The sequence below is a fragment of the Bos taurus genome, chromosome 1 (assembly GCF_002263795.3).
Source record: "Bos taurus isolate L1 Dominette 01449 registration number 42190680 breed Hereford chromosome 1, ARS-UCD2.0, whole genome shotgun sequence".
Lineage (NCBI taxonomy): Eukaryota > Metazoa > Chordata > Mammalia > Artiodactyla > Bovidae > Bos > Bos taurus.
This window is the reverse complement of record NC_037328.1, coordinates 117,224,074-117,236,673: the sequence shown is the minus strand read 5'-3', so window position 1 is coordinate 117,236,673 and position 12,600 is coordinate 117,224,074. Positions and strand designations below refer to the sequence as shown.

Below are 12,600 nucleotides of genomic sequence, written 5' to 3'. Positions count from 1 at the left end.
AGTTCCAGCCCAGATGGAAAAAGACCAGAGACTGGCAGGAGTAAGGGAGGAGAAACCGTGGATAATGTGACAGACTAAGACCGTCAGAACTAAGAAAGCTTAGAATTCAAATTCAATTGAAAAATTCAGTAAGCCAAATCAAACTCCTGTTTATGTTACCAGCTGCCCCTTCCAACTTAGGGAGCATTGCCATCCAAATGCATCTTGGGGAGGCCTAGAGCAGAGGGGCTACAGGCCGCTTGGGGTAGCCCCCACTGGCCAGCATGGCAATGAAGATGACCCACCTTACTTATGTAACCCTAAGTTTAAAAAAAATTTTTTATTGGGGTATAGTTGATTTACAATGTTGTGTTAGTTTCGGGTGTACAAGAAAGTGAATCAGTTATCCATATGCATATATCTACTCTTTTTTTAGATTCTTTTCCCATATAAGTCATTACAGAGTATTGAGAAGAGTTCCCTGTGCTATACAATAGGCCCCTGTGTGTGTGTGTGTGTGTTAGTCATTCAGCCATGTCTAACTCTCTGCGACACTGTGGACTGTAGCCTGCCAGGCTTCTCTGTCCTTGGGAGTTCCCAGGCAAGAATACTGGAAGGGGTTGCCATTCCCTTCTCCAGGGGATCCTCCCAACCCAGGGATCGAACCCGGGTCTCTTTCATTGCAGACAAGTTCTTTTACCATCTGAGCCACCAGGGAAACCCACAATAGACCCTTATTAGACATCTATTTTATATATGAGTGATAGTCGCTCAGTTGTGTCCGACTCTTTGCAACCCCATGGACTGGAGACTGCCAGGATCCTCTGTCTGTGGAATTCTCAAGGCAAAAATACTGGAAATATTTCTCCAAAAATACTTCCCCATCCAGAGTATCTTTATATTATATATATTTTATATATAGTAGTGTGTATATGTCATTCTCCCAGTTTATCCCCCTCAACACTGACTTTTACATCAATATAATTTATAACAAGATTAACCTGACACGCAGTAAATGATACATATATTTTACGCTGCCTGGTAACTAGACACAAATGGTTGCTGCTGCTGCTAAGTCGCTTCAGTCGTGTCCGACTCTGTGCGACCCCATGAACTGCAGCCTACCAGGCTTCTCCGTCCATGGGATTCTCCAGGCAAGAACACTGGAGTGGGTTGCCATTTCCTTCTTCAATGCATGAAAGTGGAAAGTCAAAGTGAAGTCGCTCAGTTGTGTCCGACTCTTAGCGACCTCATGGACTGCAGCCCACCAGGCTCCTCCATCCATGGGATTTTCCAGGCAACAGTACTGGAGTGGGGTGCCATTACCTTCTCCCAGACACAAATGGTAAATGGTCCTAATAAATGACTGTAATGAGTGTTATTGTTTAACACAGTCAAGTGGGGTTTGTAGTTTTTCTCTCTTTACTTTGTTAGTTTTCCAGGAATACTTACCTCTCTTTCCTGATTGCTGTGATGATAATAAGGATGATGACCATTATTTCTCTCTCTCTCTCTCTCTCTCTCACACACACACACACACACACACACACAGACATGCACGCATCCACAGATCATTCTTCCCAACAGATTCATTTCCTTACCCTGACTGCCTTGTCTCTTGTCCCTGGGCTTAGAGTTTCCCTGTGACCACCTGTCTCTATCCATTGCTCAGCCACATCACCATACTTCACAACTTGAAGTGGAATAATTCTCTTTGAAGCTCCTTCCCTGAATCCTTTCCTGCTTTAGAAACTGCTAGACCATTGTAGAATCAGAGAATGTAGACCTAGTGAGTCCGAAGACATTTCTAAATCAGCCCACCAAGTAGAATGGCAATCTCTAGACCTGGTCATGTTCACTGTCAGTTTCTCAACATCTGGGGCATTACCTGGTACACAGTAGGCTCAAAAGAAGTATTTGTTGAATAAAAATCTAATTTGGCCCTTTCATTTTATAGTTAAAGAAGTTGGGGCCCAGAGCAGTGAAGTGGTATGCCCAAGGTCACATAGCTAGCAAATGGTACTGCCAGATCTCAAATGCAAACCTTTCAGCTGGCACCAGTCAGGGTCCCAGCAGGAAACAGATGGCACTCAAGTCAGGATAATTGACTTGAGGAAAGTTTAATTCAGGGACTGTTTACAAAGATGATGGCTGCATGTGGGGAAACCACAAGGGCTAATGTAGACTGCCAGAGCTACCAAGAATGAGAAGTTGTTATGTCTCCTAGACCTGGAGGTGGGAAAGGAAGAAAAGAGTCCTAGGGGAGCACTGCCTTCAAAGGAGAGGGATTCTGCCAGCTTGCTCAACCTGACTTAATTCCCATCCCTCCCTCCAGGGCTCCCATTGTTCAAACTCAACAGGAAGTCAGAGGAGGGAGCCCTATTGATGAAGTGAGTACAGCTCAGTCTCCAGGGCAGTAAGCAGAGTGGCAAGGGGTAGAACAAGTGTCTGAAGGGGCACACGGATGATATCCACTCTCCTGTACCGAGAAGCTTCTCTTGGAGATTGTCCAGAGGCAGTGAATTAATTAATTAATTAAATAAACATCTACTCAAGACCATCTATTAGACCTGTGCTGACAAAGGTCAGCCAGACCTCTGTCGATAAAGGTCTGTATAGTCAAGGCTATGGTCTTCCCAGTGGCCACATACAGTTGTGAGAGCTGGACCGTGAAGAAGGCAGAGCAATGAAGAATTGATGCCCTCGAACTGTGGTGCTGGATAAGACTCTTGAAAGTCACTTGGACAGAAAAGAGATCAAACCAGTCAATCTTAAGGGAAATCAGCCCTGAATACTCATTGGAAGGATTGATGCTGAAGCTGAAGCTCCAGTATTTTGGTCATCTGATGTGAACAGACACATTGGAAAAGTCCCTGATGCTGGAAAGGATTGAGGGTAGAAGAAGAGGGCATCAGAGGATGAGATGGCTGGATGGCGTCACCAGTGCAATGGACCTGACCTTGGGCAAACTTTGGGAGATGGTGAGGAACAGGGAGGCCTGGTGTACTGCTATCCATGGGCTCACAAAGAGTCTGACATGACTGGGCGACTGAACAATAACAACATGCTGAATTTGGACGAATTCCAATCATTAGGACTAATTATCAGTTACCAGGCTCTGGTAACTCAAAGCCAACCCATTGCCTGTTATCCTCTGTTAGAGCTTCATTCTTCTGGGTCTCCCCCAGAATATTTTGATCTCCCATATTACATTTTTTAGATGATCCTGCTGGGTGGCATTCCAAATAACCACTAGGCAAACCCCTAGTTTTGTTTACTGGCTGCTGATAAAAGAGGCAAGAAGAATATGTTCCAGGCTGGGTCCTGCAGAAGGGTTGGCTCTGGAGGAGGATGGAAGCTGCTGCTGGTGGGAAGATCAGCAGCTGTGGAGGGGAGGAGGAGGTGAGGGGGTGAGATGGGGGAGGGGATGGGCCCTGAGGAGGACTCTCTCCTTATCCGAGGACCTCACCTGGGTCAGCAGCCTGGCTGGCCATTCATTACACCACACCACCACACACACTGTAAGATGTGAGGCTGGGGAAGGGAGAAGGCTGTGGAACTGGATATAGGGCAGCAAAAAGCAAGAAACAGGAGAATTAGAGACAGCGAAGGGGCCTTGTGTGCATTGCCCACCCCTTACTTTCTCAACAGATTCCCAGCAAAAAGCATGTGCCAATGTCCGGAAGTCCCATGCATCCCAATTCCAAGTGGAGGGGGACAGCGAGAGTAGCAGGATGATGAATGAGGATGAGGATCCAATCACTCTGAAAATTTGCCAGGCAGCTACACTGCCGAAATGTCCTTTAGAACTGGTCTGATCAAGCTTCTACACTGACTCCTGGACATGCGTATTCAGAGTCCCAAGGCTCATCATCTTGAAATCCCAGGGTGTGTTTAATTAATGCTGCTGTTGTTTAAAGGACACACTATCATCTGGTCCTGATAATTGGAATTTGTCCAAATTCAGCTTTTTTGAAGAAAAATCAATTCTCTCTTCTTCTGGGACTTCCTTAACACTCCATCAAGTCTGATTCTTTTGTCTCCAAGCCTCTTCCAAAGGGAGAGAATTATCTTGGAAAAGTTACCGAGGAGGTCTCCAATTGTATCATGTCTGTATTTGTAGACGAGTGGGAGAATTCAGACCCAGGCTCACTGGCCTCCACAGTATAGAGAGAAACTAGAAGACTTTGGAAACATCGGTCACTGCCTCTTTCCCCCCCCCACGCCCCCCCCCCCCGCCCCGTTTTTAAAATGCATAAAGGCATTTTAAAAAATGCAGTTTTGGGTTTTTTGGGTGGGGGGTGGGTGTGCTGTGCCACACAGCGTGTGGGATCTCAGTTCCCTGACCAGGGATCGAACACACGTGCCCCGCCTTAGAAGCGCAGAGCCCTGACCCCTGGGCCTCCAGAGAAGTCCTATAATGGTGTTTTAAAAAATAGATTGTCCATGCACATGGTTCAAAATCCGGAGAGCACAAAAAGCTATGCTAAGAAGATTTCTCCCTGCCCTAAGTCTTTTGTCCCTCCACCCCTCCCCCCCACCACTACTGTCACATTTTAGGAAATCGTCTGGAAAATTCTGTGTGCATTTGCAGGCAAATACAGTACTAGTATAGAATCATAGTTTTCTCTGTTTTGCATATAAAAGGTAGTCTATTTCCTGTTTCCTGATATGTGTAAATTTTAAAATGACCTTCTCCATAGAAATTCATTGGTGGCCAGTAATACTTGTTTATTAAAGATTGAAAATAAAAGATGCTTATTCCTTGGAAGAAAAGCTATGACAAACCTAGACAGAAAAAAAAAAAAGCAGAGATGTTACTTTGCTAACAAAGGTCCATCTAGTCAAAGCTATGGTTTTTCTAGTAGTCATGTACGCTTGTGAGAGTTGGACCATCCGTACAGAAGGAGGCTGAGTGCCAAAGAATTTATGCTTTTGAACTGTGATGTTGGAGAAGAATCTTGAGAATCCCTTGGACAGCAAGATCAAATCAGTCAATCCTAAAGGAAATCAACCCTGAATATTCATTGGAAGGACTAATGCAAATGCTGAAGCTCCAATACTTTGGCCACCTGATGCAAAGAACTGACTCATTGGAAAAGACCCTGATGCTGGGAAAGACTGAAGACAGGAGGAGGAGGGGACGACAGACAACAAGATGATTGATGGCATCACCGACTCAATGGACCTGAGTTTGGGCAAGGTCCGGGAGATGGTGAAGGACAGGGAAGCCTGGTGTGCTGCAGTTCATGGGGTCACAAAGAGCTGGACATGACTGAGTGATTGAACAACAATAAACCGTTCATTAAAGACCTTGTACAGTAAAATACAGATACACTCAGCCCTCTGTCCCTGAGGATATTGGGGGACCGATGGTACTAGGCAATTTTATATAAGGGACTTGAGTGTGGTGGGCGTTGGTTTTCTCTGGGGGTGCCTGACACCCATCCCCCAGGATACTGAGGGATGACTTCAGTTGCCCTAACTACTGTTCCTATAGCACATCATAGGCAGAATAACCATGGAGGCTGGAGACTCTAACAGGATGACACTTTACCTGTCTTGATTATTCAAAAGGACAGTGGTAAACTAGATGCCTGAGATACAAGTTAAAGCACCATCCAGGGGCTGGGCCACCAATGAGCCAAGTACTGCATCTCTGAGAGCCCTGCCAGCCTGTCTGCCTGGGACATCCGGCATTCGAGCATAAGGGGGAAGGTGGGTTGAGGCAGAAAGATCTGTGATGATGAGACAGAGCATGTGTGCCACCCAGCACGTTTGTACCATAACTCCAGCAGTGGAGAGAGTTGCTCCATGGAGCCTGTGAGGATGTGCGTGAAGATGAAGAACATGGGGGCTGTAGGCTGTGTGTGATGATGTCCCATCTGGGAGCCTGAGGAACAGTTATGGGTTATGTTGAGGTTGGAAATACTGCAGTAAGGGCCAGCCTGGCCTCTGGGCTCACAAGGCAGGTGGAGACTGTGAGGTTCCCCCATAAAGGGGTCCGGCCCCCATCCCCACTCCCAGCGGGGATCCTGCCTATGGGGCACAGACTGCAGAACTTTCTGTCCATGGTGGCCTGACTGCAGCCTTGCTGGTCTTTGCCTGGATGGTCAGGCTGGTCCTGGGTGTGTTCTGAGAGTATACCCAGGTGTAGGGCAGCATGTCCTCAGGAAGAAAGTACCTCTTCCTACTTTTGTTCTTAGGGCCTCAAGGAGAGGCCTCTGCCTATGTCTCTATAATATAGTCTGAGGGGATGGGCTGAATGTGGAGAAATTATCCCTGATGTTCACTGTGATTGAAAGGGCGATATTGGAGGACAATCCTGTTGGAAAGATCGCTCAGCCTCACTGGTGCTTTTTTTCCTTTCCTTGATCCCTGGCTTTGCTTCCCCAGGTCCCAACAACACCTCATTGACCATGACAGCTGGTCCTTTGGCCACTTGTCAAGACATTGCCCCCAGCCCACACAAGGAGATGTGGCTGGGTCTCTGCCTCAGCCCCTCGCCCCCACCTTGGTCAAGGTTTGAATGGAGCAAATGGTCCCTGGAAACAGCAGCTTCCAGATCCACTTAGATTCTCAAACTTTTAGGTTCTCTTCAAATCTGACTATTAGTTGCCACCCCAGAAAGTGTTTCCTCCTTGGGATCATGTGTTTGCTGCGGGACTGAGCCAGGGAAGGTTCCCCATCTTCCTCCTGTCCACATGGCACAGGGGTCCTTTCTCCCACATCTACCTCGTTTTTCCACCTTTGCCATCTTTATCATCTACCCCATCCTACCTCAAATGGTCAATTATTTGAATTTAACACCCTCATGCCTTCACTTTTAGCGGTCAAATTGAGGAAGTCAATAAAGAGAGACTCTTTATTGGGAAGGAAAGACTGTAACATCACCAGTGTCCTTGAAAAATACCACGCATAAGTCATTTTCATTATATTCTCCTTTAGCAATAACAACTGTCTGTAGTCTTATCTTCCATAATACTCTCATATGACAGCTGATTAGATTCCCCCAGCCTTGTTGTTTGGGGAAGATTACGTTTCGTTTCATGTTTAATTGACAAGCTATACTTACCGTGGCCATTGCTAGGGAGACAGGAAAGCCGCCTGATTTTGAAGAGATGATAGAGGGTTTGGGAACAGAACAAAGGCGACTTGATGGCAAATGTCCTTGTCCTTTTGGCTGAGACCTTCCTGTCCCATCTTCAGTTTCACCAGCAGATATACGGTCACCTTCATGATTCTGTGTAAAATGCCACCACCACCAAAAAACAAAGCAAACAGCTGGTGATGACCTTTTCCTTTGCTTTCCTTCTTTTCTTTTGCTCCCTGAAATATCAGTGTTCATAAAATGTTGTCTCCCTTTTAGAGATGTCTGAAAATGATCATAAATAGATAAAAAAGAGGCAGAAAAACCCCAGTGTCTGTGTCAAAGGGGTTCTCCCAAGTTTTATGTGACTTGATGAGGTTAAGTGTAACTATGGAAACATAATTAATGCTATCAAGACCTTGACTTGAAGCTGTGTTTATAGACAGTTGTAAATGTTACTGTCTCTTGTTTTGAGGAGACAACATTTTATAAACAATGAGTGAATCTTTTTAGTCTATACGAAGTATTTCCCATTATATTGTTAACTGGCCAATAAACAAAGTCAGGTTACCTTCTTTTAATACTCTCAGATTCCTGATCCCTAGCAAGTGAGTGCAATGATTTTCTTCCTTAAAAAAAACCACTCCCATCTTTAAGAAAAAAAAATCCATTTTTACTTTTCTTAACTGATTCTTATAGCATTTAAATATAAGATAGCATCAGTTCTTCTTCCACTTGGTTTAGACTTCTATCCTAATGTCATGAAACATGTCTGACAAATTGGTAGCTGAAACATGAAGGAAACTGCCTTCCTTGTTTTCTGGATTCCTAGAGGCTAAGATACTTTATCTCAGAAACACAGCATCCCAGTCATAGACTACTAATGGGATAAGATGCATTTTGTAAATTACATGGAAAATCTTTACATTTGTAGCAGGAGGTTTCCCCCACCTTGTGGAAAGCTTAACTCAACATTTGTTTATTTTTTTCCTTGCAAAGATTGTTTTATCTTTTGACTGTTCTATTCCCCCAAACGATAGCTAGCTCCATTTAATACTTCTAGGACTGAAATAGAAGTATTCTCTCTCTGACTGTAATGTAGACTGGCTAAGAGAGTTTCAGCAGAAATAATAAGGTTTTTGATCTTATGTTACTTGGAGCAAGGTGCTTTAGTGCTATAGTTAAAATATTAATAATTCAGTTGTTTGACTGTATTATACATTAGTGCCAGGAAAATCACCTTAATATTTTGTGCAGAGTTTGTTCAGTGATTGAATTAATATCTGAAATACAAAGCCCGTTACCTTCTAACCTTTTCAGGTGACAGGAGAGGAAAACATCTTTCATCTTATATTGTATAACAGATTTTAAAATACCTTTTAACATCTGAATTCAGTCATCTTTTCCTTGTTTGAAGATAGTGAAGGAAAACAATTTTTCAGGAGCTGAATCAATATAACTATTTTCAGAACTACTTTTCTTCAGGATCACTGAAACACTTGGATGTCAGAGTCTAGTGCTGTTGCACAAGTGTAGGAACTCTAGATTCTCATATGATTTTTTTTTTTTGAAAATAATAACCATATGGTGCTTTTAATGATGCAAAGTAGCTCGTAAAAGTAAGAAGAGATTTTTATGAAAAAAGAAAGCACAAGAAAAGATCTCCAACAGGGTTTCCAGTTTTGTGTTTTCACACATTAAATGCCAAGTGCCCGAGTGACATTACATGCACAGAATAAATGGAGATTATGCTGTTAATGTGATTGTTTGAAGAAGCAACTAGAGGAAAACACTCTGGCTTTGAGAAAAGTAATTACCTGAGAAGTTGTATTATTGGTTCCCAACCTATAAATGAAAGAGAAAACATCAAGAAAATTACTCACTCTGTTCAACCCTTATTCCCTCAAACCTCCTCAACCTCCACTTTGCTTGGGATGCTTTTTCTGCAAACAGTTATACCTGAAGCATTTTAAATGTAAATCTGCAATGGAGACTTCTCACATAGCAAGCGTAAAAGCTGGTTGTTTAGCCACATAAAATCCCCCTGGTTCTAGGGGGGCTTCCCTGCTGGCTCATTGGTAAAGAATCCACCTGCCAATGCATGAGACAGGGGTTCCATCCCTGATCCAGGAAGATCCCACATGCCTTGGAGCTGTGCGCCAAAACTGTTGAGCCTCTGCTCTGAAGCCCAGGAGCCATACAGCCCATGCTTTGCAACAACTGAAGTCACTGCAATCAGAAGCCTGCGTACCACAGTGAGAGAGTAACCAGTGTAGCAAGGAAGACCCCCCAAAAGACCAAAAATAAATATATAAAATTTAAAAAAAGAAATCCCTCTGGTTCTAGAGGATTGAGAAAATGAGAACATCTTACCGGTGATAACTAAAGATTTCCCTCCATTTGTCAAGAAATAAAAGCTTTCTAGTTATCTCCTCTAAATCCAGCTCTTGGGAGTTTTGTGCCTCTTCTGAGGGCTCCATAATTATTAGATAATGTAAAGAATTGGAAGAAGGAAGTTGTTCAAATGGGAGAGAGAGAGGGCTGGCAGTGAAATGAGTTGGCTGGCAAAGATGCCCAGGTGACGGGTGTGCAGTCCCTACCTTTTGACCAATGAGGAGATCACGCCACACAGTTGCAGCTCTGGGCTTTTTTGTAAGACCTTGCTATCAGATCACGATTAAACTTTCATTAGGGGTGGAACACTTCTCTGTTTTTCTTCACTGTATGGATACCATGAATGTTTAATCCAAGACACAGATTTATAAACAAAAGGACTGCAATGACTTATCTGTATCAAAGCAACTGGGATAATTTAATTGATGAGAGATATCATGTTAGTGGAATGTGATAGCACCTTATGCTGTGTTGCCTCCTTGGAAATGTGTAGTCAAAGAGACTAAAAGCCATCATGATGATATTGAAAAACAGTATCAACTACTGTTGGGTAAAGTGTAGGCTGAGGAGGAAACTGGCCATATCAAGGCCAACTTGATATGGATTTTAGCACACAGAAACCTTACACAATTTGAAGAAGGACTGGTTTGATTTCTTTCTGGGATAAATTTAAAAGTATGTCTCTTCCTATTAGCTGAATGAATTGTAGCTTTAATAACTGGCATAATGAAGAATGTTGATGGTTGTGATGGTTAATTTTATAACTTGTTAGGCTCAGAGAAGGCAATGGCACCCCACTCCAGTACTCTTGCCTGGAAAATCCCATGGACGGAGGAGCCTGGTAGGCTGCAGTCCATGGGGTCACTAAGAGTCGGTCATGACTGAGTGACTTCACTTTGACTTTTCACTTTCATGCATTGGAGAAGGAAATGGCAACCCACTCCAGTGTTCTTGCCTGGAGAATCCCAGGGACGGGGGAGCCTGGTGGCCTGCCATCTATGGGGTCGCACAGAGTCAGACATGACTGAAACAACTTAGCAGCAGCAGCAGCAACTTGTTAGGCTATGATACCCAGCTTTATTGACTATATCATAGCCTTTGATTGTGTGGATCACAACAAACTGTGGAAAATTCTTCAAAAGATGGAAATACCAGACCACCTTACCTGCCTCCTGAGAAATCTCTATGCAGGTCAAGAAGCAACAGTTAGAACCAGATTGGAACAGTGTACTGTTTCCAAATTGGGAAAGGAGTACGTAAAGCCTGTACGTTGTCACCCTGCTTATTTAACTTATATGCAATGTACATAATGCAAAATGCCAGGCTGGATGAAGCACAAACTGGAATCAGGATTATTGGGAGAAATATCAATAACCTCAGATATGCAGATGACACCACCCTTCCTTATGGCAGAAAGCAAAGAAGAACTGAAGAGCCTCTTGATGAAAATCAAAGAGGAGAGTGAAAAAGGTAGCTTAAAACTCAACATTTAAAAGACTAAGATCATGGCATCTGGTCCCATCACTTCATGGCAAATAGATGGAGAAACAATGGAAACAGTGAGAGACTATTTTCCTGGGCTCCAAAATCACTGCAGATGGTGACTGCAGGCATGAAATTAAAAGACGCTCGCTCTTTAGGAGAAAAGTTATGACCAACCTAGACAGCATGTTAAAAAGCAGAGACATTACCTTGCAGACAAAACTATGGTTTGTCGTCTAGTCAAAATTATGGTTCTTCCAGTGGTCATGTATGGATGTGAGAGTTGGACTATAAAGAAAGCTGAGTGCCAAAGAACTGATGCTTTTGAACTGTGGTGTTGGAGAAGACTCTTGAGAGTCCCTTGGACTGCAAGGAGATACAACCAGTCCATCCTAAAGGAAATCAGTCCTGAATATTCACTGGAAGGACTGATGCTGAAGCTGAAACTCCAATACTTTGGTCACCTGATGTGAAGAACTGACTCACTTGAAAAGACCCTGATGCTGGGAAAGATTGAAGACAGGAGGAGAAGGGGATGACAGAGGATGAGATGGTTGGATGGCATCACCGACTCAATGGACATGAGTTTGAGCAAGCTCTGGGAGTTGGTGATGGACAGGGAAGCCTGGCATGCTGCAGTCCATGGGGTCGCAAAGAGTTGGACATCATTGGGCGACTGAACTGAACTGAACATTTAAATAGTAGATTTTGAGTAAAGGAGATTATCTTTCATAATGTGGGTGGGCCTTTTCCTATCAGTTGAAGACCTTAAGAGAAAAGACAAAGATCCCCAACAGAAGAAGGGAAGTCAGCCTGTAAACAGCCTTCAGACTTGAACCTGCAGTGTCAGCCTCTTCCTGGACCCCCAGTCTGCCAGCCTGCCCAGCATATTTTAGATTTGTCAGTCCCCACATTCGTGCAGCCAGTATACATGAAAGTGTTAGTCACTCAGTTATGTCCAACTCTTTGCAACCCCATGGACTGTAGCCCGCCAGGCTCTTCTATTCATGGAAATCTCCAGGTAAGAATACTGGAGTGGGTTGCTATTCCCTTTTCCAGGGGATCTTCCCGACCCAGGGATAGAACTTGGGTCTCCCAGATTGTAGGCAGATTCTTTACTGTCTGAGCCACCAGGGAAGCTCTGGCCGATATATATGTGTATATATACTGAAAGAGAGAGATTCTTATATCCTGTTGGTTCTGTTTCTCTGGAGAATGCTGAGAAATACAGTGGTTTTTTTTTTTTTTTTTTTAATCAAAAACAAATACTGGTTATCAGAAAAGGATTCCTATCTTTTCTGTTTGAAATAGAACCTCTTAAGCAGGAGGTCACTTTCTCTATGACATTTCTGATTATAAGGTTTGTAAAATCTTGGGAAGACTAAGAGGTCAAAGCAAAGAGGTTATGTGGATTTATTACGACTAGAGTGAGGGTCAGAGCTAAGGGGACTGATTGTATATGGAAATGCAGCAAGATACCACATCAACCACTTTTCCTGAGGATGCTCTACCTCATTTCTTAAACTAACTTTTAGTGATTGTTTAACCACTTAATATTCAGATGTCTCATAAACTTCCTTTGGGTTCAGTATTTTTGTTGTAAATATAAGAGGCATAAAGAAATTCGTTTTCATTTCCTCCTTTATAGTTTTAAT

General features: G+C 43.5%; 1 protein-coding gene across 1 annotated transcript in view; it reads right to left on the bottom strand.

Moving 5' to 3' along the window:
- Window positions 1-9,675, bottom strand: part of MINDY4B (MINDY family member 4B) — a 42,194-nt gene extending 32,519 nt beyond the window's left edge. The window contains exons 1-3 of the mRNA XM_059888907.1: window positions 9,443-9,675; window positions 8,887-8,914; window positions 7,055-7,222 (exon numbers count right to left, since the gene is read on the bottom strand). Of these exons, the coding sequence (XP_059744890.1) occupies window positions 7,055-7,222; window positions 8,887-8,914; window positions 9,443-9,549 (303 nt within the window). The 5' untranslated portion in view covers window positions 9,550-9,675. The remainder of the gene's footprint in view (window positions 1-7,054; window positions 7,223-8,886; window positions 8,915-9,442) is intronic.
- Window positions 9,676-12,600: the final 2,925 nt, after the last annotated feature.